Source organism: Zootoca vivipara, chromosome 7 (genome assembly GCF_965207765.1).
Source record: "Zootoca vivipara chromosome 7, rZooViv2.hap1.1, whole genome shotgun sequence".
In the NCBI taxonomy this organism is placed as follows: Eukaryota; Metazoa; Chordata; class Lepidosauria; order Squamata; family Lacertidae; genus Zootoca; species Zootoca vivipara.
In genome coordinates, this window is record NC_142590.1 from 64,199,541 (window position 1) to 64,225,557 (window position 26,017).

Below are 26,017 nucleotides of genomic sequence, written 5' to 3' on the forward strand. Positions count from 1 at the left end.
GAATGGACAGGGAATGAAAGAATGAGAGACAGGGATGTTTGGGTATGGTGGCTGCGTACACACCAGTTTTAATACACATGTGGGTTGCACAGCCCTGATTTTTCCATGCGTACTTTCATGCACATTTGCCCACATGAATGCTTTCAATTGAACTCTCTGTGTTTCCCATTCATACTAGTGAGAGCTGCTTGGTGCTATGATTTGCAGTGTGCGTTGAGTCTTCCTCTCATTCAGTACTTCCCCAGTTTTGCAGAGTTCCCTGAGGTCCGCTGCAGGCATGTGTACAGGTACCAGTAATTGTTTACCTGTGCATGCAGTCATTTTCAATTTACCTTTGATAGTTATCTGATATACCAGACCTGTACAAAACAGGTCCTAACAACAACAACAACAACAACAACAACATGTTGTGTGGTGCCCAGCAGCCCACCAAGGAGTGCCTCACCAATGGAAATAGTGGGTGTGGTGATAGACGGGACCCAGCAAAAGGTCACCACCTGCATAAAATAAATATTCCCACACAGTACATATTAGCATGCTCACAGGTAGTTAACATGCAATTTCATTTTGTTGTTTTCCTTACTGCATTATATGCGGATCCGAAAAATCCAAATCAGATGGAGGGGAAGTGTAGGCTGCCACGAGGATGAGGACATCACAGGGACATGAAATCCAATTTTAACTGTTTTGTGTTTGCAGCTGGTGCACACCTTATGCAGTTTAGATAAGGACAAAGAGACAGCAGTTGAATTGTGTCTGGAGTTTTGTACTTTACTTTACAGGAGCAACCCATCCAGATGGGTGGGGCATCAATAATAAAATTATTATTTACAATACCAAACCAAAATGGGCTTTGAAAACCACCAGCCCAATCACCCTCAAATTACTTATGAAACTTCCCCACACAAAGTTTGCCCATCACTACACTCCACAACCACAGGGGAACACTGGACATTTTTAATAAGCATATAGACTCAAGGGATACAAAATGGTGAGTCCTGGCCACTGCTCACACATATGACCAAGAAAGTGTGTCATAATTTTAAGCAGCAAGCAGAGCTACCATTGTGAATGGTTCCCCAGCATACAATCAATGTGGAAACAATTTCTGAGTATCAAAAGCCTGAAAATCACTGGATAAAGAAAACAGGATGGAAAATAGGTCTGTCATTGGATGATTACCTCTACACGAGAGGCCATATACCTGTAAACTGCCAACAAAAGGATGGATGGTTGCGTTTCCCAGGGACATCAGGCAGGCCACCACTAGAGACAGTGTTAGGTTATGGGGATCTTTGGCCTGGTGCAGAATAGCAATTCTTATATTTCATTCTGAAGTTACCATGGACCCAAAACTGATCTCAAATAAAAGGCACACAAATTAAATGTCAAAGGATTGGTCCTCACTAGAATTTTCAAGTCTGCTTGGCATACAAGAAAGAAGTTACTGAGATAATCAAAATTCCAGAAAGACGGCAGTATTAGCCAGCAGCAACATGAACATGTTTTTTGCAAAGTGCAATGCACCTTAGAGACTAATACAATTGCACTGTCTTCACTTCCAGAAAAATGCCATCAACTCATTCACTCCAGAGTTCTCTTGTTGTCCCAGCTGAATGACACTCACCCCCTTCTTGGCCATAACTTCATCCCCAGTATTTTGTATATTGGCTGGCCACTCTGCCTGCAGCAATAGTGGGCACAAGGTTGACAGGACACACCAGGTACATACATGTGTGATGCTACTTGCAGATGTTTTTCTCCATTCGGTCCAGCAAACAGGCCTGCCTACTCCTTTACTACTAGGACAAAAGTGGTTGTGTCAAAATGATACGCTTGTACCGAGAAATGTAAGCAAGAAAAAAGCTGGACAGGAACTGCTGATACATATAATCCTGAATTCAGTTTGTGATGTGTAGGTGGTACATATTTCTCCCCCTCCCCTTCAGGCTATATTGGCACATTGCATTTAAAGAGAGGCAGTTATGTCCACATGCTATTCCTGTTCCATCAAGCCACTCTCTCCCCTAGATTTACTGCAGCTTGGATAAGTTTAACTGCAAGGAAATACTGTCAGCACTGGTATTCCCAAAAGATGGAAAGTAAAGAGGTAAGTGCTGTGAAAACAAGCCTGTCTTACGTTCCCTTCAGGAATATAAAAGCCATTTGCCATCTTCCCCATGTGAAAAAGCTACACAATTAAGTCTGCAAGTGGAGAAATTGTATATCTCATTAATTCTGTTGCAGATATATGAAAAAGCAGACTGAGATCCCAGCTAGTTCAGGATTATGCTTCCAAGTACAGACACATCCACAAAAGTTACAAGGGAGGTTCTATTGCACTATCATAAAAAACTGTTGATAGACCTGCTCTTCTATTCATTTGTGTACAGCTTTAAGCTACTGGCCAGACAGCTGTTGGCAGTGAATTCCGTAAGTTAAACTAAGGCATTATATGAAATACTGCCTCCTTTGGTCTGTTCTGTTCCTAGCTACTGCTCATTTGAGTGGGCCCATGTTCTAACTCAGGCATCCCCAACCTGCGGCCCTCCAGATGTTTTGGCCTACAGCTCCCATGATCCCTAGCTAACAGGACCAATGGTCAGGGATTATGGGAATTGTAGTCCAAAACACCTGGAGGGCTGAAGGTTGGGGATGCCTGTTCTAACTCCCTATATCAGGGTCAGTTTAGCATAGTGTCCTCAAAACACCTGCTGGACTTAAAGTCTCATTACTGCTCACCATTGGTCACACTGGCTGGGGCTGAAGGGTGCTAGAGGGCATACAGTATTGGCCACCCCTGCTCCACATCATTTATAAAGCTCCCTTGTGGACCTGTTTAGTTACTGTATTAAAAAAAACAAAAACCAAGGTGTCTCACATTTGCTTTTCTTCCCAAGCAGCATATCACAGCCTCAATAGTTATGCTTGTTCTTTTCTGGTGCTGCAATGTCCTTTTTAAGATGCGGTGACAGTAATTGTTCGCAATACTCTAAATGCAACTACACCACAGATTTATCTAATCTAGCTAAAGAATTCTGTTCGCGGCTTTGTTTCCATTTCCTTGTCTAGTAATTCTCAACTGTGCTTGTCTTTTTCATTGCTGCTACACAATGCACTGACTTCTCGTGTAAGGTGTCCACTGTCACCCCAAGATGGGCAAGCCCTAGCCAGTTCAGTCCCCATCAGCAGGTGTACACGTAAGTGTGTGGGTGTGGCAGGCAATTTGCCAAACATGAATCCTGGCAGGTAAACACATCAAAGCATATGAGAATTACATCTGCAAGCCTCCAAAGATAAACTCCGATTTCCTTGGTTTGCTGCAGTCATCCTATAGAAGCTGTGCCCCAAGGCCATGAAGGAGCCGCTGGGAAAAGAAGGCTGATCAGCTGAGTTTGAAGCAGAGAAGGCTCCAATAAAGTGAGAGAGACGACAAACCAGTTAAGAGGAAATAAGTTCACAATGCAACCACCACCAACACAAAATTGTTAATTTATTGTTATTTAGGAGGCAAAAAAATGTACTGTTACAAGATTCATTTCCCAACAGAGAAGGTCAAAAAATGAGCCAAAAATATATTTTAAAAAAGGAATAATGACACTTTACAATTCATTAAATTAAAAAAAGTAAAATATCTCCTTGTGCAATTCTGTGAAAATGAGAAAAGAGGAGGGGGAAAGATGCCGTTAGAAAGCCCCCCTCCCGCCCTGAAGGGAGCAGCTCCGTGCAGGATTGGGCCAGGCAAGGGCAGGAAGGGCCCGGCACTCTCACACCTGTCCAAAGCTTAAGTGGGACGGGGAAGCCGCGGCCACATGCAGCCTGCTGCCCTTCACAGGGAGACAAGGGGGCTGGCATACGAAGCCTTTTAATGATCCTTCCCCTGACACCCTTCCTGGACCCTGTTGAGGCTGCTGTAGATTCCAGGGTGAGCAAACACCAGCACAGGACAGCTGCCAACTCCGCTAGGCTGGGTTAATACCCCTCAGCAGGAACACCTCCTCCTTGCTACCACAGCCTTTTACCTCTAAACTCAAGCACCCTATTGCTTGAAGCAAAACGTCTCACACCCAGCCTCGTGTGCGCCTGAGAGAACGAGAACGCCCTCCTTCTACTCCACTGGTTTAACCCAAGATAAGCATCACACCCTAACTTGAGGGACAGGCAACTGTGTACGCTCAAGCTCAAGGAGGGGGACAAGCTCAAGCTTAGGAAACTGAGGGACAGCCCTTGCTCCTAAGGACTAGGCTGCAGCAGCCTGCAGAAACACCTCCAAACTAGGTAGAGCACTTTCTACCTGCTATGTCCTCCACTCTGAAATTTGCAGCAGTGGGATACAGGATTTGAGGGAAGCGCCTTATGCCTTGTCCAAAGGGCTTTGAAGGGAACTCTTGCATAGATGTCTCCTCCCACTGTCCCTCACGAGCTGAACAAGCCGTAAGCGTTTGGCATGAGTGGGAGGCCCCGGAGCAGGGTCATGAGAAACCCAGACCACTCCAGATCTTCTATCTTGCTCTGGCAGCGCACTAGAACCCTGGGCCCTTATTCTGCCTTCGCACAGTCGAGGAATGTGCACCATCCACTGCCTACTTCTGTTCAGGTGCTGACTGAGAGAAAGACACCAGACCAAGAAGGAAAGGTGAGCACAAAGGTGACAAAGCGTGAGTGCCCAGCTTCCACCAGACATGCCAGTTCATCAGGCAGGGTGCAGAGGGAGATGGTACTGGGGTTGGGGAGCAAGCTGAGCAGGAGTCAAAGCTCATGTACAGAAGATTCGACATCTCTCCACTGGGAAGCATTTGCTCCCCAGGGCTCAGTGGACACTGGGCAGGGGGAAGAGATGGCACACCAACTCTCCTCTAGAGTCTCAGACCATGAACAATACTGCTCTATGAACCTTTCCCAGGGGCTCATCCCCTAACCATAGTGCTGAGCAGCTTGGGGCAGCAGAGAGAGGAGAGACCCCTGGATCCTGTTGCAGGAGGAGAAGGGAGGGGCTTGAGGTGGAAAAGGAGGTCTCTTGGGGGAAGATACTGCCCAAAGCCAGGGTCCCCTCCAGCAAGATTCCATCTGCCCCTGACTGCTCATAACATTCCCAATACTGCGTTTGGTACTTTCCCCACCCCATCCATTTGCTGCTGCCCCACCCGCACCGCCCCCTGAGACAGCTCACAGGCCCCATTTAATAACAGCAAAATTGCTTAAATTAAAAAATTAAAATATATATACATATATATATATATACTGTACACACACCGACGACAACAGAACAGTGCCAAAACCAGAGTAAGGAGCAAGGGGGGAGGGGGAGGAGGCAGACAGTTTCTTTACAATAAAAACAGGAGTTCAATCTCAGCAGAAGAGGAATCTGGGGTCCCCTAAAAATACCCATCTAGGGAGAGGGAGGTGGGCGAGAGGGTTGGAAAGAGCAGGAGATGGGGGAAGAGAAAGGAGGAGGTGCGTTTGGGCTTTTACAATGGCATCTTCCCGATCCAAGACCTGGCCAAAGGGCTCTCAGCTTCGCCGGGATTTTGAGTGCTGAATAAGCCACTGTAGGGTGATGTCTGTCAAAGACAAGATACGGTTAATGACCATCACGGAAAATAGAAGTTGTAGCGGGCTGCTTAGCTAGAGGTAAGGGAAACACATAGGGGCCTCACAAGATTACCAAATTATGAGCCGAGCTCATGATTCACTTCTGTAACCCTGCTGTCAGCAGCCCAAGATGTTGTCCTGAAGGGAATGACCTTTGCATATGAGTGAACTTTTTCCTCTACCATGGCTTTCAACAGGGGTGGGGAGCCTGTGGCCCTCCAGGTGTTACTGGACTCCAATCCCAACCAGCCTGAGCCAGCGTGGCCAACAGGCAGGAATAATGACAGCTGTCATTCACCAACACTCAGAGGGCCACAGCTTCTCCACACCTGGGCCTACACAAACCTTTCTTGCCCCCCTAACTATGTATGGAGGGGGCCAGACCCCAGGGGCATTCACAGAGTCAGTCCCACAGTTCAACCCGTTTGGCACATAGTGCTCACAACACAGGAGAGCCAAAGAGCAAAAGGAGAGATCTCCCCATGGGCAGTCTAGGTGTCACTGTGCATTCCAGCCCCAACCATTACCCTTACAATTGTCAGGCACTCTGACCCTGCAACCTCCCCCTTCCCTTCTACACTCACCAATGTTGTCCTTTTCTTTGCAAGAGATTGAATAGCAACAGATCTCTCGGTCCTGGATGGCAGACAGGTTCCTGCAGGTAAAAGAGAAGCACAAGAATATCAGGCTTCCTTGGGGAAAGCACTGCATACAGAGAAAGGTATCCACAATGAAACGGGCAAGACGTGCAGCAGTGACTCCTGTACCTTTTGCTGCCAGTCCCATGTATAATATCTTCAACACCCCCCCCCCCCGTTAAACTCCATAACAGGAAAGCAGGCAGGGCATTGGGTGACATCGCCCACTCCTCGGGAAGGGTGCTGCTGCCCAAAAGCACCCAACAGCATGTGACAATGTGTATACATTGTCAGGAAAGACAATGGGGGGGGCTTGACAGGAGAGGAGCTGGTGACTCCAGTTTGGCCAGCAAAGCTAGCCCCAAACAGCAGCCCCATGTGGACAAAGCACCTCAGCTCGATCTCCTCAGTGGTGAACAGGAGTGGGGTGATGCAAGTTATCAAAACGTTAACTCTGGTAGACAAATAGCATGGGAGAAGGATAGCACAACTCCTGTCTAGGTCTTATACACATAACACATTTGAGAATCTTCTTTTTCCTCTCTCCAGTCCCCTTCCAATCTTCCAAGATGCTCGCCTTCAACCAAGCTTTGTTTTCTTTAATTGCGCCATTTTAGCATGTGACAATCATGAAATTGCTAGACCTCAGTTCAATCACATTATCCAGCCAGTACCATAAAAAAGGAAAGACAAAAACACTGGCCTGCCTTTGGCGCCACCCTGTGGTACACCTTAAGACTCCAAGGAATTTATTTTTTAAAAGAAAAAACAACAACAACCCGATATCAAGTCCAAGGTTTCCTCGGCTCTTTGCATTTCCACTAAAAATTAAACAAATTCTGAAGCTCCGTATCAATCATCGATCCAACAGAAATGGTAATGTGTCCTATGGCACCTAAGAGACAGGCAAATCACTAGGCATGGCTTAAGCTTTCACAGATATTGTACACCTCTTACATTCCTATGTAAAATGCACAGTACAGTGGACCCTCCGGATATGAACTTAAGTCATCCTGGGGGTCCGTACTTACCCTGAAAAGTCTGTATCCGGAGGTGCCGCTTCTGCGCACATGCGCAGCGCAACAGAACACTTCTGCGCATGCATGCATGGCGAAACCCGGAAGTATACACTTCTGGATTTGCTGCGTTCATAACTCGAAATTACGTTACCTGAAGGTAAGGTAACCCGAGGTACCACTGTACTGAAGTTTGTGGCCAGACCTGCTGTGTTGCCAAGAGGGAAAATATTCCCGAAGGCTTGTACTCTTCTATACCACGGCACATTCTGCATCCATGATTGCCAGGATGCTCACAGGTGGATTTGTCATGGGCTGCAATTAACTCAGGAAAGCATAGGGCTGGGTAATATAGAGAAAAATCATCCAAAACCGGTTTGCAGTCAACACCGTGATAACCGTTTAATAGTATTTGACCTGGCAATGTATCACAAATCATGATGTTTGTGTGCGCTATGTAAAAAATAACAATGTGGGAAAAACTGTGAAGCTGGTCATTGCTTCTCACATGATTCCTGCCACCCCGTTGTAACAATATGTTAAAGGGAAGTAAAAATGTACTTAAGTATGCCTACGTAGAAGCAGTTGCCAAGACATCACCCTGTTCGCCTCTACATAGTTTCATCCTTATTTTGGGCATCATGATATTTCGGTATATCGTGATGTTTAGCTGGAGATCTATTGCGATGTTGAAAACCAGATATTGCCCAGCCACAGAAGGCAATAACACTCCTCAAATAACGTAATATGGAGCCCAAGAATGGGACACAGCCAGACAACTTGCCAATGCCAAGACAACAGGGTGCCGAGCACATCCAGTCACCAGGGTTTGCTACTTTGTGCTCACCCACAATTATTTTAGATTTTTAGACTTCCTGGCCCTTCAGGTTAGTGGAAATGCTGTGAGTACACACACACAGTTCCACATTATGCCAACACATTCATGGCCCACTTTGAGCAATGCTATCTCTTGTGCCCAAATGCCTGAGAAACAACAATGGCACCGTTATCAACTGGACCCATGAGAAAAAAGGCCCACTAAAGAGAGAGAACATAAACTGTTGCCACCTACAGCTCCAAAGTGAGACCCTCTCCAACATGTTTTATCAATGAACTATAGGACAACATGGGCAACTGTATTCCTTGTGCGGTAGTTATGTCATCATTAGAAGACATCCCCCCCAATCTTAAATACCTATTTGCCAGAAAGAAAGAAAAAATGGGACTATGCCTTACAACAAACACAGGTGCCAAGTCCACTCAAACAACACTATTACCAAACCTAATATTATCAACCATACTGTCGGATGTTTATTCAACTGCTCAACTTCCAGTGCAACATATACCACAGTCCAGAAATATGGTGCCTTCTAGATAATGTTGGAATCCACCTCCTATCAGCCCCAGACAGCATGGTCTTGTAGGCTAGCAATATCTGGAGGGTACCACGTTGGCTATCGTTGCCATGACCTCTTGATAATGCCCTTCTGCTGCCCACATAAGACAATACAATGACGACCGGTGTGTGTGTGTGTGTGTGTGTGTGTGTGTGTGTGTGTGTGTTATTTCCACACACTCTACTTAGAAAAAAACATCTCATGCAGTTGACAAAGCTGGCTCTAGTCCACAAAAGCTCGTGCCACAATAAATATGAAAGGCTTTAAAAGGGCAACACAAGACTCTCTGCTGTTTTTCCTGCAGCAGAACTGTAACAGCTACCCTTCTGGAATTTATGCCATAACCTTGTGAAAGGAATTAAGGATCTGCATAACCCAGCTTGGGGGGGGGGACCAGACCTATGAGTTCAAAGCAGCCTTAAAAAACAAGCAGGTTGTCTCCCCATTGTCATAACAGCAAATTTCCCCTTTAAGGAATGCAGCAAGAGATCCAAATTACTGAAGATTTTTACAGCTGGAGAAATAGATGCCTTGGCCTAGTTCTCTTTCAGCCACTTGGTAGCAGCCTCTCATCTGTTGGAAACATGTGCATGTCTGAGGGAAATAAGTGAGCAGTCAGAAATGCAGCAGCAGCACTGAAGCAATCCTACAGCAGCCTTGCCAGTGCTGGCAGAGCATGAGGTCATACCTGCCCCTTAAGAGAGCTTCATACAAGCACTTGCTCTCTTCCAGTAATTTATGTTATTGGTTATTTGCAGATTTATAAACCACTTCTGATTCTGATATAGCAAAAGATGGAGATGGGGGGGGGGCGCAGTGATGCAGGTTTTCTGGAAAAAAATTGAATTCAAAGTAGGGTGATTTGCATTGGAATTTTTTCTGAAGCCCTAGACCAGGCACCCCCAAACTTCCCTCCAGATGTTTTGGACTACAATTCCCATCTTCCCTGACCACTGGTCCTGTTAGCTAGGGATCATGGGAGTTGTAGGCCAAAACATCTGGAGGGCCGCAGTTTGGGGATGCCTGCCCTAGATGGTGATCTAACACAGCATGCTTCTTTTACTTGCATTTAGCCAACAAAGCAAGAAACTTATGAAACACTTTTCTGTTTCATACTGTTTCATGAACTTATGAAACACTTTTCTGCAGAAAAGCAGTGCAGAAAATTTCACTTTCCACACCACTGAGGGAGACGCACACAGATTCGGCAACAGGCAACAAAATGTACAGGATTTCCGATTCATTCAAGAATGCTGCTGTGATCTAGGATTATCATCTTTCAAGCATATCAAACATATCCAGATCCAATTTCCCAGACTCTTAAACCGACTTGTGCATATGAAAACCAATTAATCAGTGCAATGTGAATTCCTCAGTCAAGCTCAACAGTGGTTCTTTTTGAGATGCAGAAGCCCACAGTAGGCAAATACCTGTAACTCCAAGTCCTAACAGCAAATACTTACATCTTCTCAATGAGCTCCTTCTCATCCAAGGCACCAGGCAGATCTCGCTTGTTCCCAAGAACAAGGACCTGAGAAAGAGAAGAGGGTAGATCTCTCAGTCCACGGCTCATAGGCAGCTCGCATCTACCGCTGGATCAGCCAAGGGCGGCTCCATTGGTTATGATGAATAAACCCCCTATAGCCACGGTTTCAATAGAATTGACACCCCTTGAAGCAAAGAATTTCCCTATAATCCAGGGGAACGTCTTCTAAGCATGGGATCAGAAAAGCCAGGGCTACACTACAGTGACAAGAGATGTAACACAAGAGCTTCAAACTACACAGTCAGTTCCTGAATACAAGGAAAACAATGGTGAAATTAAGATCAGCAGGGTTTCAAAAAACAAAAAACCTAGCCAAGTATGTCAATTACATATTTTCCTATTCTCTAATAAGCTTTTTTGTTGAGCTCAGCTGCAACGTATGTTGATAAGGACTTCAGATTCTCTGGTGGCAGACAGACTTTGCAGAACAAGGATATCCTCCCATTTCATGGATGGAATTTAAATACAATAGCAAGCACCACTCATTTGGCTCATCCTAGGCTTTCTCACCTCAGACTCACATACATTGTACCCTCAAGGACTCACAGCATTAAGACGACAGCGGCAAGTGGTGTGTCCTGTATCTCTTCCAAATGGTGCAGTAATAAATTTTCTATATCGCAGTCTAAACATGTTCCCTGTTCTAACCAAACCTTTCATATCTTGGAAAAGAGACATCCCAACGACACAGTCCAGCAGAGCAAAGCATGCCAACAGAGAGGAAGGATTTAATCCAGAGTCTGGTCTGGAAGGCTTGCCACTAATCATCCACTGCTAGTTATGATCCAGCACACACTCATACGGATCTGTTTGCTCACTTAGCCTCTCCCCAGAACTGGAGCAACTTACAGGGATACCCTGGAGCTGTGGCTTATCAAGCAGGTTGTGAAGTTCGTTCTTTGAGGCTTCAATCTTCTCCTGGTCTGCCGCATCTACCATGTATCTGAAATGAAATCAACTACATTAGCACAGAGGTCAAGAAGCAACAGGTGCTATTGCATGGAGTAGCCAAACCAGAGGAAGAGAGCAATCTCCAGAAACCAAGGTGGGTTATCCTGAATCTTCATTTGAGTCCCAGCCACTGAATATAGGGTCCTAACTAACCACTACCTTGCATTAGATTCAATTACTCTCCCCATCCCATAAGTAAGGGGAATTGGAATTCTGAGACCACATACTTTCAGTGTGGCCACCATAATGCTACATATCAGTCCAAATTTGTAGAAATCCTTTTGGTTTGCAAACTTCATATAAACTGGTGAGAGGGCTAGTGTTGAGTTTTGTTTCGTAATGTGTGTGGATATTTTTTGCCTGGGGATGGGGATAGACTGATTTTCATTGAAGAGAGCAAAGCACAAAGAGCAGACCCATACAGGTGGGAATAAGTTTAAGATTTTTATCAGCCATCTGCCAACACATGTTTAAATTCAAGAGAGCTAGAAGTTGGGGCAGGGGCGGTTGGAGTCTGCTGAAAATATTTTGTTCAAGATATTTGATTCTGTGTTAGAGGAACATTCAGCATAATGAAGGGTTTGGATCCTTAGACCCACTGACCATCTACAGTGGTACCTTGCAAGACGAATGCCCTGCAAGACTAATTTTTGATGGTGACTCGCAAGACGAATTCGTTTTGCGAAAAATCTGTCTTGCGAATCACAGTTTCCCATAGGAATGCATTGAAATTTAATTAATGTGTTCCTATGGGCAAAATAAGAAATTTCAATGCATTTCTATGGGAAACTGTGGATTTTTCGCAAAACGAATTGACTCGCGGAACGAATTAAATTTGTCTTGCGAGGCACCACTGTATTACCAAATTCCTAATCCACCATAGAAATAAGGCCCTTGCCACTACCAGTTCTGATTTCTTGTGGCACACAAATTTCTGCTTGTGCCAGTTAATGGGCAATCCTTATCCCTGCCCTTTTTCAGACTGCCTCCAATGCTCAACACAAGAAGCTGCGAGGTGCTCTTGTGCATTGCAACAATTCAGCTGCTCTAACTGCTGGTTGCACAGCAGGAGCTTGGCAAACCGCATCTATGTTAAATTATTCATCGGGCAAAATGTGCTAGGCTGGCTCACCTGGAAAGCCAGCAGGCAGGGAATATGGGACGCGGTGTGCAGATTTCCTACATGGAGTTTTTATGTTATAGTAGATATTGAACAAGCACAGAACATCTGAGAAGCATTCGATAATGTGGAAATCTACAAGGAAATACCACAGTACAGTACTGGGTTTCTAACTGAGCCCAGCTTGTATTGCCTCTGGTCATTGGCAGTGGCCATCAAGCTAATCCCAGCTGAGAAGTGCCAAGAATCTGGTATGAACCACGCAGAAGCCCAGATCTAAGGAAATTAAAGAGCCTCTATTCTGTACATGCCGGTCTCTGCCATTCCCCAGTTTCTGCCGAATTATGTAAACTACCCCTTAAGTGCCATGTACAAGCTATCTGGAAGAAGTATCCATATTTTCCGCTTTTGTTATTTTGCAAAGTGCCATGTATATTGAAGACAGTATACACCCCCTTTAATAGTTCTGAAGGGATAAGGCTTCCCTTCATCCTACATTTGTGTGTATATAGCTTTTGAGGTACACATAATATAGCTTTTAATGCACATATTTTACGTTTAGAAGACCAAACCCTGCAATCTGGTATGGTAATTAAATATTCTTACGAATGGGGGCCTCAGACAGAGAAGATGCTTCTGAAAAATGGAGATCATAAAAGCATCTGACTCTCAAGGTAAGTAACTGCTTCTTGGAAAATCACCTGTCTATGAATACTAGTATTCAACTGTCTATACAAACACACATCTTCTCCAAAACATGGCATAGAAACCAGCTTATAGTCAAGGCTGTGTAGTCTGCACATGTACTTTGAGGAAGAAGAGTTTGGATTTGATATCCCGCTTTATCACTACCCGAAGGAGTCTCAAAGAGGCTAACATTCTCCTTTCCCTTCCTCCTCCCCCACAACAAACACTCTGTGAGGTGGGTGGGGCTGAGAGACTTCAGAGAAGTGTGACTAGCCCAAGGTCACCCAGCAGCTGCATGTGGAGGAGCGGAGATGCGAACCCGGTTCCCCAGATTAGGAGTCTACCGCTCTTAACCACTACACCACACTGGAATCGCAGGTCAGTGGTAGAGCCCATGCTTTACATGCAGAAGATCCTGGGTTGAAATCTGCGGCATCTCAGCTAAAAGAAAGTTGCTGCTAGTGAGAACAAACAATTCTAGGCTAAATGCATGAACAGCCTGACCTGGTATATGGCAGCTTTCTAAGGAATCCCAAGGGTTTTTTTTTTTTTGCTACAAATAAATATATATTGAAATCTATGGCTTGAATAAATGTTAGAATGAATGAATTTTGTTTGGTTGTTTTTTCAACCTCTCTCTACCTCTAGTAGACACAGGGAAAGGAAAAAACAATACAAGGCAATGAAGCCACATTCCCGGACCACTAGAAATTCAATCCTACCCAGTCACTCACCAGGCAATCTCCAGATCAGAGTCCCGTGCCAGTTTCCTACCAAAAGTTGCCCTCCATGTGGCTGCTCTTCACTCCCTGAAGGTGCTATTCTTCAAAACAGAATTGGCTCATTTTTTAAAGGCGTACTTATAATTAGGTGTAGCTTGGCCCTTGGGCAGAGGCTCTACAGAAATACTTGCTCTATTTCAGCCCAAGAGAGGAGAGCAGTTGCTTTCGATCTCTAGAAAGCAGCAGAATGGCTGAAGGTTATTCCGTCCACCCGTACCAGGTACTCAAAGGAATAAAGAGGGTTTCACAAAAAGCAGCACCAGCAGGAACTGAAGAGTCAGCCAAGGACACTGAGATCTTTCAGAGACAGCACAGAAGTCTGCAGCTGTCAATAAAAGGCCCTGCCCTGCCCCACAGCCTACTGACAGGGAGGGTTTGAACTGAACGGGTGCCTGAAGAACCTTCCTCCTCCTGCTGCCTTCCATGCAGTTAATCAGATTCCACAAGCAACCCTTTGTGTCAAAAGTGGTCTGATGCAGAAGCGGTGCTTCATTTGCAACTTTATTTGGTACAGTGTAGCTTAAGTGCAGCCATCCAGTGGTTATGTGTGTGTGCAGTAACCCTCAGAGCAGGGGCACTCACTTATGGTTCAAAGGCAGGTAGGATCCAATGGAGTCATTGTGCCATTCTATAAGAAATAAAGAATGGATTTATGGAGTTGTGGTTTAACAACATCTGGAGAGCCACAGGTTCCCCGGCCCTGATATAAAGGAATCCAGCCTGTGCTTAGAAGTGAAGCCACACCTGTAAGGTAGGTAAGAAATCTCTTTACAGTTCCAAATGTGATGCAAGAGACAGTGGAGATGTCCTGCGGAACAAAGAAGCCTCAGGGTTTGCTAGCTTGATTTCATTTATCATCTTTGCCTGAGATTATCGGACTGATTTGATCCCACCACCATCACACGGCTCCAGTGTTCAGAGGAAGCCTAGGACTTGCCTTGAGAGTAGTGCACGGCAATCTCAGAGCTTGGTGGCAGGCTGAGAATCGAGGCAGGGAATACTTACACTATGGCACTGACTCCACGGCAGTACCGCTCCCACATGCTACGAAAACGAGGCTGGCCCCCAATATCCCAGAGCTGTGGGGAAAGAAGCAGCAAGTTAAAATATGGATGAGAACTACGATGTGAGAATTTGCAAGCCCAAGCATTCTCCTTGACTCGCACATACTTGGCCCCACTGCCTGCTCTACACTTTCCCATGTCCCCATTTTATGCATGGTCATCCACGGTCTCTCCACAGCCCAAACTCCTTATTATTAAGGAAGCAATCTGAAGTGCTACCAGAAGATTTCAGAGAGCCTTGGGTTTCTGAGCAACAGTGGTACAACAACGGCCACTTCACAAAAGCATTCTCACACTTACAAATGCTGTAAAGAACCCAAGTATTCAAATTATTATGATGAATTAAAATTTACTAGGATTAGTTCCACAAAACTCTTGAGTGGTGGAACTGATATCCACACTAATTAAATAGTATTTGCAGTGTTTTCCCTATCAAAAAACATAAATGCAACTGAAAGAGGCAAACAGTCTACTGATATATTTATAGATGCTGCATTTAACCAGACACACACTGCTGCTACTACTCTGCTTAGGCAATTCCTTTTAGGATTCCCACTAAACATCTACTCCTCTCTCTAACAGGAGCAGAGCTAATCATTCAAATAATACACAAAAACAATGGGGTATCTAGCAATAGTGAGAGAAAGACCACCCAGAAATTCACATCCATAGTTTTGACTAGAAGACACCCCAGAATAACCTTAACTTATATTGTAAACCACCCTGATATATTTTATACTGCCCTGTTATCCTCAGATGAAGACTACTGTAGTATACAAATTAAACAAACAAACAAACAAACACTTCTATATTTTGTCCTTATATGCAATCTTTTGATTTAAGAGTGGTTTACAAAGAGTTATAAAAGTACAAAATTAAACACATCATATAAAAACTGAATAAAATATTACGACCAGGAGCAGCAAACAATTTAGAGCTCAAATAGTGTTGGAAAACAGGGCACCATTAATAAAATAAATTCCCAAGCTCCACCCCAGCACCATTCAGTCTGAGTTAAACTTTTAGCCTAAAAACTGCAGGTGAAGGAGGTGGGCCTTCTCTCTATGCAAACTAAATTCCCCAATAATTTGAACACTGAACCAATTTTAAGAAAAACATATCAGAGCATCCCAAGAGTCCTCTAGAAAAGGGTTGGCTCAACTTGGCACCCAGAAACTAGTATGGCATTATGGAAACAGCAGAGTGTTTTTAAAAGCTGATGTTGTTAACTCAACCACGTTGATCTGCCTGTGCTTCCTTAAAACCCTAAGCTTGCCTGCAGCACTATGTTGCAAATCTAGCAGCACACTTGGCCAAGACATACTGCATCTTACCTTTATAGTAACATTTCCCTTGGTGATCTTCCTCATGTTGAAGCCCACTGTTGGGATCATATCTTCATTGAACTGCCCCGACTAGAACAAAATAAAAATAGATCAGTCTTTCATATGGAAGGCTTGGCTGCTTCTGTCTACCGCGTTCCACCTTGGCTAATCAAGCTCCCCTGAGAGAAGGAAAAGCGATGAGATGTGTTCATTCCTAGAGCGAAATAAGTACCTATTTATCGAGTCCTGCCTGCAAAGCATCACACATTTTGAGCGCTTTGAATAATATACCAGATTAATACTTGAGGGTTAGTATCAGGAAATATGACAATATTTCTAAACTGCCTTTCATCCTGTAAGATTCCAAATATTTTGGAGGGGGTGGGGAGAGAAAGAAACCAGAGGCAAAGCCTCTTAAGCAACACACTCCTGGCTACTACTGAATAAATCATGGTTGGTTCTTCACAACCATATGCTTCACTGCAGCTCACTGGTAGTAATCAGCTGTTATATATCAGGTATTCACTGGAATACCCATTCACCAAGTGCCTACTTTGTTTACATTTAGGCACCAGGTGAACACTATTCTTTTTGCTTGAGCATTTGGGATTGACACTTGCCAGATAGATTACAGTTTGCCTTTATGGGGCTTTAGTGCTGCCTTGGGGGCAATATTTGGAAGAGAGTGCAGGATTCCCCCCCTTTTTTATTTTTAAAAACAGCTTTGTTGTTAATAGGCAGTGTTTCAACATGTCTGTAATTAAACCGTTTCTCTGCTGATGAAGGTTCAGAGAATATATGAGAAGGCAGATAACCTTTTGATGGCAAGCACTGGGAACAAAATGTGCAGGAACACAGACACATCAGTCCTGTTGACTGCACAGACCAGGACAACATAAAGCATCTTATAGACTGAAGTGCTGAAACAAATCAAGGGTGGGTGGGTGGGTGCAGAGAACATATAATTTCTCTATTTTGTGCATGGTTTTCTCCTTCTCCTTCATTGTATAAAGATAAGTGACAGGGAAGGTGAGATGTATTTCAGGAGAAATAACCTTATTAACGGACAGAGCCAATACTCAGGTTATACTATTAAAGGACATGAGAAATGAGAGTGCTGCTGGCAATGATGTTGTTGTTGTTTTTTAAAAAAATAATGCTACTCAAGGGTTGGGTAAAGTTACTTTAATGAGAGGTGTCCTTTATGCTAAGAACGCAAGTAGCAATAATGGAAGCTTGCCACCTTGGCCGTACAGTTATCTGCATGTCAATTAATTTGGTCCCCATGGCCCATTCCATATTTGGCTTCTGCTGAGACACAGCCTATAAGACAACTTAATGCAATGTCTGACAAGCTCCCTGGGAACACAACTTGCATGCACCGGAACACAGGACATGAATTAAGAGCCAACAAGGAATAAGAACTTTCACTTGTGACAGACTTGCTTTGTTCCGACAGCAGAAACCCTGAGCCAGCATGTTTTCACCCTTTCCCCCTCAATTTTGTTCTGTTGGCTTACATTTCCATAATAACTGCTGTATAGCACTCTGTGCTTTGCTCCAGCCAAAGTGCCTGCCGGGAATTAACTTTCACATGCCCATTGAGCACTTGCTGAGTCAAAAAGGTCTATTATATATATTCTGATCTGTTCATTTTTTTAACACCCAAATTTCAAATTTTACCTGTTTATTAAAAGAAAGCTTCCTAAACAAACAGCAAGTGTGCTCACAGTATGTTGCCAATAAATACAAAACTAAACACCTGCAATTCCTATAGGAAGTACATAAATAGGTACAGGAAGTGTGTGAACCTCAATGAAACATTAAGGGGCAAAATGGCAATGAAGGCATCCAGTTCAGACATAACCAACCCCCACTCCCAGTAAGGACACTTTATTTAAGGTTGACAAACTTAGAGCAGAGGAAGCAGAAAAGGGAAAGGCAACATCTGCCCTGTGGAAAGGAATTATCTCTCCTACGTACAATGAGTTGCAACATTAGATTTCTCAATGTCACAAGACCTTAGAAATTATTAATATGTATGTCAGCAGAGTTCAGCCCACTGCTGCTTTCTTTCAGTGATTTATGGTTTTAAGATTACCAACATTCTTAAACTTCTCTTGCTTTTAATCTGGCCTCCAAAGTTTTACGAGGCTGTGAGTCTCCGGCTCAAATCTAACTGTCAGCAATGGATTTATGTTAACACTCTGATTAGAAAAACTGAGTGCTTTTAGCCATCAAGTTCTCAAGATATGACACATCAGCAAATCTTCCAAGGTTCTGAGACTCTTCACAAAGGCATAACCTGATACCTAAGACTGCTCAAAAACAACAAGCTTCAAAAAAAGGCCAACCAGTACAAATTTCACCTGGGTTTGAAGAAATCATGCTACTCCAGTCCTTGGGCCAAAAAGTTGTTGGTGGGATGAGCTCAAGCATTCTCTGTTTCCCTGGTCTATAGCATTTGTGAAATAGGCTATCAAAATTACCTGGGAAATTGTGGGTGGGGTCAAATTTCAATATGCACACAGTACATGTTGGGATTCCCAAACAAAGAGATGAACAAGTCATTTAGAGTTATGGGTAACGCAAGAGGCTTTGAAGATACTGAGGTGAACGTTTTGCTTTAAGGCCTCAAAGAAGTGTGACTCCACAGGTTAACAGAAAGCTTGGCCTGTCCACTGCTGGATCAGACCAAAGGCCCATCTAGTCCAACGCCATGTTTTCACAGTAGCCAAACAGATGCCTATGGTAAGCCCACAAATAGGACATCAGTATGACAGCAGTCTCCTGTTCACAATTCCTAGCAACTGGTATTCGTAAGAAAACCAACCCATTTATTATTTGAAGCATACTATTCTACTCACTGGGCACTCAGAATGGCTTCACAGAACACAGATGAAGGACCTATTGGATCAGAGGATGGAAAGTGACCAAGCCACAGTTTCACAGAGCTGTTAAAGAGTGACAACCACACTCTAGTAAACTCCGTTTGGGGTAACGTATGTGGCACTATCCTTGCAGACAGTTTGGAGACTGCAGCTGGCTCAAAGGCTCAGCTGCCAGAGTTCTGACAGATGTTCTCTATGGGACCATATTACACCCGTACTTAAATATCTGCAGTGGCTGCCTTTTCACCACCGAGCCCAATTCAAAGTGCTGGCTTTGATGTATAAGGCTCTGAACCCAAATACCTGAAGAAGTGCCTCTTCCCACTCTGTCCACCCTGTTGGTTGAGCCATCTCTGAATGAGGCCAGTGAACCTGTGACATGCCACAGGGTAACCTCAGCACTTACACCCTGGTTTTGGAATAACATTTTCCCAAGGCTTGGCCGGCACCAATATTATCCATTTTCCAGAGTTTCTAGTATGATCCTACAGGGCCTGCACTGGGACAAATGGGTGATGTACTGCTTTGTCATTGCCCTATTTTCATTTGCCATACCGTGTTTTGTTGGTTTTTTAATTTTATTTTAAAAATTGCTATTACCCACCCTGAGATCACATTCAACAGTAGTAGGGTAGTGAATAAACTGCATAAATGAAAAACAAAAGCTGCACATTTATCAACACGACTTTCAGGGTATTTTCCCTCCCTCGATTTGTTATGACACACAAGGCTTAGCGCCAGAGGTCACAGTGCTCTCATATGACTAAAGAGCAAAAAAGACCCAAGCATTTGTTTTGAAACGACTCACACAGAGCAACTTTACTGTTTTGCCAAGAAGCGCCTATTGAAATCTGGAGCAATTTGTTCTGTATGCAGACTATCATACAGATAGCAGAAACTTGGCTTGATAGCAGAAACTCTGCGCAACAACAACTTCTTTTATCTTGCTGATTAAGCCGTCTTTGTTTTCAGCTACAAATGTAGCAAGAGTACTGGAAACCAGTTCATTCCATGATAGATACGGAGTACAACTGGGTATCCAGATCTGTTGCTCCTCTTTATCTTCATCCCCTTGATGATATTTTGAGTGCTTGTTAGTCTATTGAATGGAATGATTGTTCAGAATTTAATTATTACTGCTGTTAGACAATCTGTCAAATCAGTGAATTTTGTGATGGATTTTAGTAGTTGTAAACCACTTTGGGAGCCAATGTTGGCTGAAAAGTGAGATAGAAAAATAATACATACAAATTATCTAACTTGACTCAATACCCCTTTGCTCAAGAACTTCATATTTTTTTTCATATTTTTCACTTGGGAAAACAGGTCTTTGTTTGCAAAAATCCACTTGTACACTTCTGCAACTCTCCCATATTTGGATCTGTACATATATATTTTTAAAAAGATTGACAACTTGCTTATTAATAGAACCAGTGAGACCAGCAACACAATGTTGCCATGCACCTCTCTCCCCTAAGACTGCTCTATTCACGGCTCCAGCCAGTCTGGAAAAGGATCCTTTGAGTGCTTTTCAGATCTCCTGGGGGGAGGATTCCTGAAAACCTGTCACCTCCTATTTAGTTAAGAAAGGGGCAATATTTTCAGATAACACAGCTTTGGACAGTGTTCTCGAAGCTACGAACATGAGTTTGACCAAACTGCGGGAGGCAGTGGAAGACAGGAGTGCCTGGCGTGCTATGGTCCATGGGGTCACGAAGAGTCGGACACGACTAAACAACAACAACAATAGGGGAACCAAATCTTTCTGATACAAAAGTGTCCATCTGGTCTCAAATCTTTATAATATTTCTATAGTATTTTGTGAAATTGACATTGACTCAATACTTGAAATAGTAAGGTTCAGCCCTTAAAACTTTCCAGTGGCTTCCTGGGGTGGGTGTACGTTTGTGCAAAATTATTATGTCCATCAACTTCCCTGTCTAATAGTTCAGGATTGTTTCTGCAGCCTAAGCAAGGGTTTGAACTTCAGCTGACATGCAAGATAGTAAAGATTATTAATGATGCCTGGATCACACACAAAAACCCGTCCACCTTTTGAATATCAATGCAGAATATTTCACAGTTCAAATGACAAATGGTAGCTATGTTTAAGAGCATGGCAACTAAAGCACAGTGTCAGGGATAAGGGAAAAACACAGGGCATTTTTCTTTTTCTTTACATGGTTAATATGCATTGCCCAACAGAGATGTGCTCAGTCTGAGTGCATGCGCTCATGATTGGTCACCCTTATTGGATAAATGAGATCAGGCCAATCTTGTTTGACAAATTCACCGCAACCTGCTGAGTCACACTCAGTTCAAGCATACCACTGAGCATTTGGCACCCCTGAAAATATAAAAGGTATTTCCTACAACAATGGAAAGCACAAAACATGTAAAAAAAACTCACTGTAGTACACAGCTTCATACTGCACACAAGTAGCTGAAGCAAAAGAAGCAAAACTATCCTAAGGAAATATTATATGTCTTTGAAGAAACACTTCCCAATATGTTTTCATAAGCCATGGCTTTTAAAAAGCAATAAAGAAAGGCCTACAAATACTGGACAGCACAATTCAGAATAGCACGTGTGACTGGAAGGGAGCGCACACCGTGTGAAAGGGTGGCTGTTTTTGAAAAACAAGGCCTTGTGAACTCCAGCCAAGATATGCCCTTCTAGTATTTCAACCTGGAAGAACTCCCAGCCTTAGAGACACTACCTGCTTAGACTATTCTCAACTGTTAGTGGTTCCCCACTCCCACCCCAAGGATAATACTTAAATCCTTATCTTCCATCACAAAACTATGGTTCCCAGGAGTCCCTGAGGCACAGGAATGATGCCTAAGTCACTCTCAGTCTCTGGTGTAGATTTATGTTCTATAGGTTTAATGCTAAACAATGCAGAAGTAAGTTAGCCCCATTCTCCAAATGCTTTAACAAATATGACCTCTTATCCCCACCACATAGGCAGGTCAGCCCATTTGGAAGGAGATGCACAACATTAAACAAACTCACACCAGGACAGGGGTCAGCAAACTTTTTCAGCAGGGGGCCGGTCAACTGTCCCTCAGACCTTGTGGGGGGCTGGACTATATTTTGAAAATAAAAAAAGAACAAATTCCTATGCCCCACAAATAACCCAGAGATGCATTTTTACATAAAAGGACACATTCTACTCAAGTAAAAACATGCTGATTCCTGGACCGTCCATGGGCAGGATTTAGAAGGCAATTGGGCCGGATCTGGCCCCCAGGCCTTAGTTTGCCTACCCATGCACTACTAGAACAAAAGAGGCGGGCCTTAAGCTGGTGCCTGAAAGCGGCAATTTATTTCGTGAAGAATGCACAAGTTTCAACCACAGGTGTTGCTGTTAGGTACGGTATATTTTTTAGAGATGTTTTTGGTATATTCTACCGAAAGGTTTGGGACAACATGCATCTTTATGTCATGGTCAAAACATGTTGGACATCATCTACAAAATAGACCACTACTTTGGGTGTACTTTTATGCTGTGTTTAATAGGTTTCCCTCAAACTTTACAATGTTACATCTATTTCTGAAAATAATACAGGTAAAGAGCTCTGATTCTGTATTAGTGTAGCTACAGTGGTACCTCGCAAGACGAAAGTAATTCATTCCACGAGTCGTTTCGTCTTGCGATAATTTCATCTTGCGAAGCGTGGTTTCCCATAGGAATGCATTGAAATTTAATTCACACGTTCCTATGGGGGGGGGGAAGAAGCGCCAAAAAAAAAAAAGGCGTCGACTCACCCGCCGAAAGTATTTAAGGCTCTGGGGAGGGGGAAGCAGGAGGAGGGCTGCTCCTGCTGGATCGGGGGAGGAGCCACGGAGGCCGCCATGGCCGCCGAGGAGGCCAAGGCCGGAGCCGCGGAGGCCGCCGAGGAGGGAAAGGCCGGAGCCGCAGAGGCCACCATGAGCACCGCACCACCGCAGGAGGCAGAAGCGGTGGCCGTGGACATCACCGGCGGAGTCCTAAAGATAAGCAGCGGCTTCCCTTCCCGTTGCGAGGCTGCTTCGTCTTGCGAAGCAAGTCCATAGACGGCTTCATTTTGCGAGTCTTCAAAAAAATTGCAAAACGCTTTCGTTTTGCAATTTTTCCGTTGCGTGAGGCGTTCGTCTTGCGGGGTACCACTGTACTGGAATACTTCCTTCACTCCCGATAGTCCCTCTTTATTTTTGCTTAAACATAGTGTTGTTGTTTTAAAATATCGCTTTTTGAAGCTAGAAATAGTTTACACACATGAACCAAAGCTGAGAAAGTTAATACTTTGAAACTACAGTATATAGCACAAAAAGGGAGTGTGAACGTGTGTGCTGAAATCAGTGAAGCAAACTGGGTTCCTAGCATTTTGTGCACACCAGGGCTGGATGATACATCAATATAATCATCCAAAACCGGTTTGAAGTTTGAATCACGGTTTCCCATAGGAATGCATTGAAATTTCTTTTTTTGCCCATAGGAGTGCATTAATTAAATTTCAATGCATTCCTATGGAAGATCGCGATTCGCAAGACGAATTTTTCGCAAAACGAATTCGTCTTGCAAGTCACCATCAGATCGCAAGACGCATTCGTCTTGTGAAAAATTTGTCTTGCAGGGCATTCGTCTTGTGAGGCACCACTGTATCATGATACCAATGACCTGGCAATATATCATGAAATAATCATGTGTGTGCGCGCGCTATGCAAAAACAATGACGAGGAAAAAATGTGAAACCAGCCAATGTTTTTGCATAGCTTCATCCTTATTTCAGACATGGTGATATATCACAATGTTGAAAAACAGACAAGTACTAGTGCACACAAGAGCACCATTCCACCAAAATTTTGAAGAACCACATTTAGAATAGAAAGATGCAAGCACATGGGAAAGAAAAAGTTTTACAAGGGGACAGATAGGCTCTTAACTTGAATGCAACAGGCCATGTTTACTTTGCCCTGCTCTTAACCACAAGGGGTATGCATGGAAAGAATTGAGTCCCACAAATACATATAAATTTAAATACGTCTTAACAGAGCACAACAGACTTGCTTTTAAAAAACATCGCAAAGGAGCTTTAAAGCAAGCATGTGGACATGCCCTGAGGGGTAATCGTGCAGCACTGAGTGCTCATGTGTTAAAGAAAACAACGAGAAAGTGGTGACTGATCACAACAGCAAAAATAGTTGCATGCAAATACTAAACAAGCTCACGCTAAAAACATATGAAGTGGCCCTAAGATTTAGCTCAGGCATCCCCAAACTTCGGCCCTCCAGATGTTTTGGACTACAATTCCCATCATCCCCAACCACTGGTCCTCTTAGCTAGGGATCATGGGAGTTGTAGGCCAAAACATCTGGAGGGGCGCAGTTTGGGGATGCCTGATTTAGCTGAACAGGAATATGTAAAATAATGTGCTTATGTGCAATGTAGAGTGCATCTCTTCCTGTGCCTATGGATCAAACATACAGCCTACCTTCTTACATTCTTAAGAAAGTGTTAGGCTTTTCCGGGCAGCTCTTAACTTTCTTTTTAGAAATTAAGAACCAGGCCTGTCTATGCAAAGCATGCACTATCACTGAACTACAGTCACACACCCTTATAATCTCCCTGCTGCTTCAACGTAAAAGCTCTGATGTTCGCATAAATCAAAACGCCCCAGCAAAGTTCATCAGCTGCCACCAACACACTTGCCCTTTTTCTATTGTAGTCAGATTTTCACAAAACTCACCCATTAATACTAGACTGCTTTTCTATATGAAATACATATTTTACACCAGGCATCGGCAACCTTTTCTTCCCGTGGGCTGCACAAGCGCAGAAGCCATTTCTGGTGGCGCTGCGGACAGCTTCTGCGCAGCCGTGGATATGTGCAGAAGCGATTTCCGGCGCTGCTCGGCAAGTCCCCGCCCCACGCTGCACCGGTTTACCACAGCGCGCTGGGGAGTTGCAGAGTGGGCGGCTCGGTTCACGGGTGGCCCGTGGGCCGGATAAATGGCCTCCATGGGCCGTATCCGGCCCATAGGCCAGAGGTTGCCTGTTTTACACATTTATTCCATGAAGTTTGCAAATCTTTTTACAAGGAAAATGGTTTCATCTAAGGAATCATTTCCCCTCTCACAAGCCCTCTAAACTTAGCTGTGTTGCATTCACATTGCTCTAATAGAGATATTGTTGCCTGCAGAAAATATCAAGCAGACAAATGTATCTAGTTTATTCAAGGACAGTAGTGATCTATGATGGCAACTTCAATGTGCACTAATTAAAGAGAGTTCACAAATCAAGAGAAGATGGAGCTTTGATTTCAAATAAAATAGGAGGCATTAAAGTTGTGACATATGGCCTGTAATGTGTCAGTCAGAATGAAACTGGGACTACAGTCTGATTTCAAGAGCATCCAAAGTTCAACATGAAAGTGGCTACCCTAACTACGTTAGAACCCTCCTGCTGGTTCAGACTGAAGACCCATCTAATCCAGCATTGTTTTTGCAGTTTGCAAGCAGAGGCCAATGGGAAACCTACAAGCAGGGCATGAGCACGGCAGCACTCCCCTATATACTGTCTCTGATATTGGAGACAATATATAGCCATAATGGCAAACGTTGTCCTCCACGTCCAATCCCTTTGAAAGCCATCCATGTTAGTCGCCATCTCTACACACTGCAGTAGCCTATTCCACAGTTTAACTATGCACTGGGTGAAGGAATAATCCATCTCATCTGTCCTAATCTCCCACCATTCAGCTTTCTTGGATGACCACAGGTTCTAATATTACGAGAGAGAGAGAGAGAGAGAGAGAGAGAGAGAGAGAGAGAGAGAGAGAGAGAGAGAGAGAGAGGGAGATTGCACGTAATTTTGGAGTAACAGTACACACAAAAAAAAACCCTACAGCATAGTATAATCTAAAGTCGCAATATTCAGCATATCAGAACAGCATTCCAAGAGAGATAAAAGCAGTTGTTGAGATTATTTCAGCCTTTGCCAGCACACACAAACTGATTTTGAG

General features: G+C 43.9%; 1 protein-coding gene and 1 long non-coding RNA gene across 2 annotated transcripts in view; both read right to left on the bottom strand.

The window, feature by feature from the left end:
• Nucleotides 1-3,476: 3,476 nt before the first annotated feature.
• Nucleotides 3,477-26,017, bottom strand: part of ARL8A (ARF like GTPase 8A) — a 36,665-nt gene continuing 14,124 nt past the window's right edge. The window contains exons 2-7 of the mRNA XM_035121623.3: nucleotides 16,128-16,208; nucleotides 14,735-14,808; nucleotides 11,039-11,132; nucleotides 10,107-10,174; nucleotides 6,177-6,247; nucleotides 3,477-5,561 (exon numbers count right to left, since the gene is read on the bottom strand). Coding sequence (XP_034977514.1) covers nucleotides 5,512-5,561; nucleotides 6,177-6,247; nucleotides 10,107-10,174; nucleotides 11,039-11,132; nucleotides 14,735-14,808; nucleotides 16,128-16,208 — 438 coding nt within the window. The 3' untranslated portion in view covers nucleotides 3,477-5,511. The remainder of the gene's footprint in view (nucleotides 5,562-6,176; nucleotides 6,248-10,106; nucleotides 10,175-11,038; nucleotides 11,133-14,734; nucleotides 14,809-16,127; nucleotides 16,209-26,017) is intronic.
• LOC148685112 (uncharacterized) lies at nucleotides 14,214-14,728 on the bottom strand. The gene is made up of 2 exons (XR_015951131.1): nucleotides 14,474-14,728; nucleotides 14,214-14,357 (listed from the first exon to the last, which is right to left on the bottom strand). It is a non-coding gene; the product is annotated as an uncharacterized LOC148685112 (long non-coding RNA).